The following is a 1,426-nucleotide window of genomic DNA, read 5'->3' on the forward strand; positions in this document are numbered from 1 at the left end:
TCTTGCATATACTGTTTGGGTACAGAGTCCCGGCCCATACGCAGAGAGAGTCCTTCGGGTCATTAATGGATCCACTCCTATAAAAAGATTCTGTCACGGTGAACGCACACTTCTTCCAAGCACTCTCGCCATGAAGACGCCAACTTACTTTTCCGTCAGTGTCCTCACACGAAATATCCACCAACACCTCCGCTCCCCCTGCTGTTTCAGCCGCAGCTGTGATGCAGAAGAAGCCGCTGCAGCAGCACAGCACGCAGAGGGCACACACCAACAGCACACGGCCAGCCATCCCCACTCTTGTCACCGCAGCAAAGACACACACACACGCACAGTCTAGCGAGGGGCAGAGAGAAGAGAGGAGGGTGAGAAGAGGAACACACAAAAACACTAAGAGATGGCAATGACAGACAAACCACTCGAAGCCGAACGTCACACACACCGCAGCAGCCGCACCATCGCCACTCGCACACCTCATTTATTGTCCGCCCACTCCAAAATACGCCCCCATCGTGCGAGGAAAAGACACACGCGGAGGAGAAGCCGGCCGCACAGCGCACCCACACACCCGCAACGCGAAGGACGGGGCGAATCCACGTCCACCGCACAGTCTGCCGCTGCCGCACATTTGCCCTCACCGATCCGCATCACACCGCACGGCAGGCTGCGATGGGTGGTGCCCCACACACTCGCAACATGACACGCCGCACACCCCGCCCATTCTCTCCCTCCGCAGCGGGCGGCTTCAAAGCAGCCGCCACACGCCCCACCACTCCCGTGCCATCGCAGCGAAAAACTAAACGGCTCCTCCTCGTGGACTACCGGTGCCTCTAGCCGGAAAAAGAAGAAGAGAAATGGGGGCATGTCAGCAGCACAGCCAGCAGCGGGAGCAAACAAAACATGGAGACACGCAGCGACGGTGGCGGACACGGCGCAAACTAAAAGTGAGCTGGAGTGATTTACCAAACAAAAAAAAGGAACAAAATTAAAGTGGAAAGCTCAGGAGAATTCCTGGCGGAAACAAAAACAAAAGATAAATAAATTACTTCGGCAGGCGTTTTTCCTTCGCGTGTCCAAAAGCCCAAGAGGACGGTGTCTGTGTATTGCCTGCGCTGAATAAAAAGGAAAAAAAAAAGGACCGCCGTGATCCACAAGCCCGCACATCCCTCCCACACTTCGTGCAGCATGCGGCCTGCGCTTCAACGCGTCGGCTGCGTCGTCAGTGGGGCGCACAGCAATGCGGCCGCCACCCATGACACAGCGCGTAAAGCAAACGGCCATTGAAGCAGAAAGCAAATAAAGAAAAAAAAAACTAGAAGATGCCGATTGTCCCAGCAAACCACCGGACAGCAAGAAAAAACAAAAACAAAACAAAAAAAGAATAGTAGTTAACGAAGACGAGTACGCGGTACGGTACTGCAGCACACAC

The 1,426-nt window shown here is 54.6% G+C and overlaps 1 protein-coding gene and 1 pseudogene across 1 annotated transcript, besides 1 other annotated feature; both read right to left on the minus strand.

Moving 5' to 3' along the window:
* Window position 1: 1 nt before the first annotated feature.
* Window positions 2–289, minus strand: TraAM80_10317 (uncharacterized protein; the record flags this gene model as incomplete). Its single annotated transcript, XM_029386946.1, has 1 exon — window positions 2–289. A coding segment is annotated over one exon (288 nt), but the record flags the coding sequence as incomplete, so codon positions are not given.
* A 347-nt stretch (window positions 290–636) lies between these two features.
* Window positions 637–1,093, minus strand: TraAM80_10318 (hypothetical protein; annotated as a pseudogene).
* Window positions 1,094–1,348: 255 nt separating this feature from the next.
* Window positions 1,349–1,379: a sequence feature (A-rich).
* Window positions 1,380–1,426: the final 47 nt, after the last annotated feature.

The sequence above is a fragment of the Trypanosoma rangeli genome (assembly GCF_003719475.1).
Source record: "Trypanosoma rangeli strain AM80 chromosome Unknown Tra_15.4_contig_00891, whole genome shotgun sequence".
Lineage (NCBI taxonomy): Eukaryota > Euglenozoa > Kinetoplastea > Trypanosomatida > Trypanosomatidae > Trypanosoma > Trypanosoma rangeli.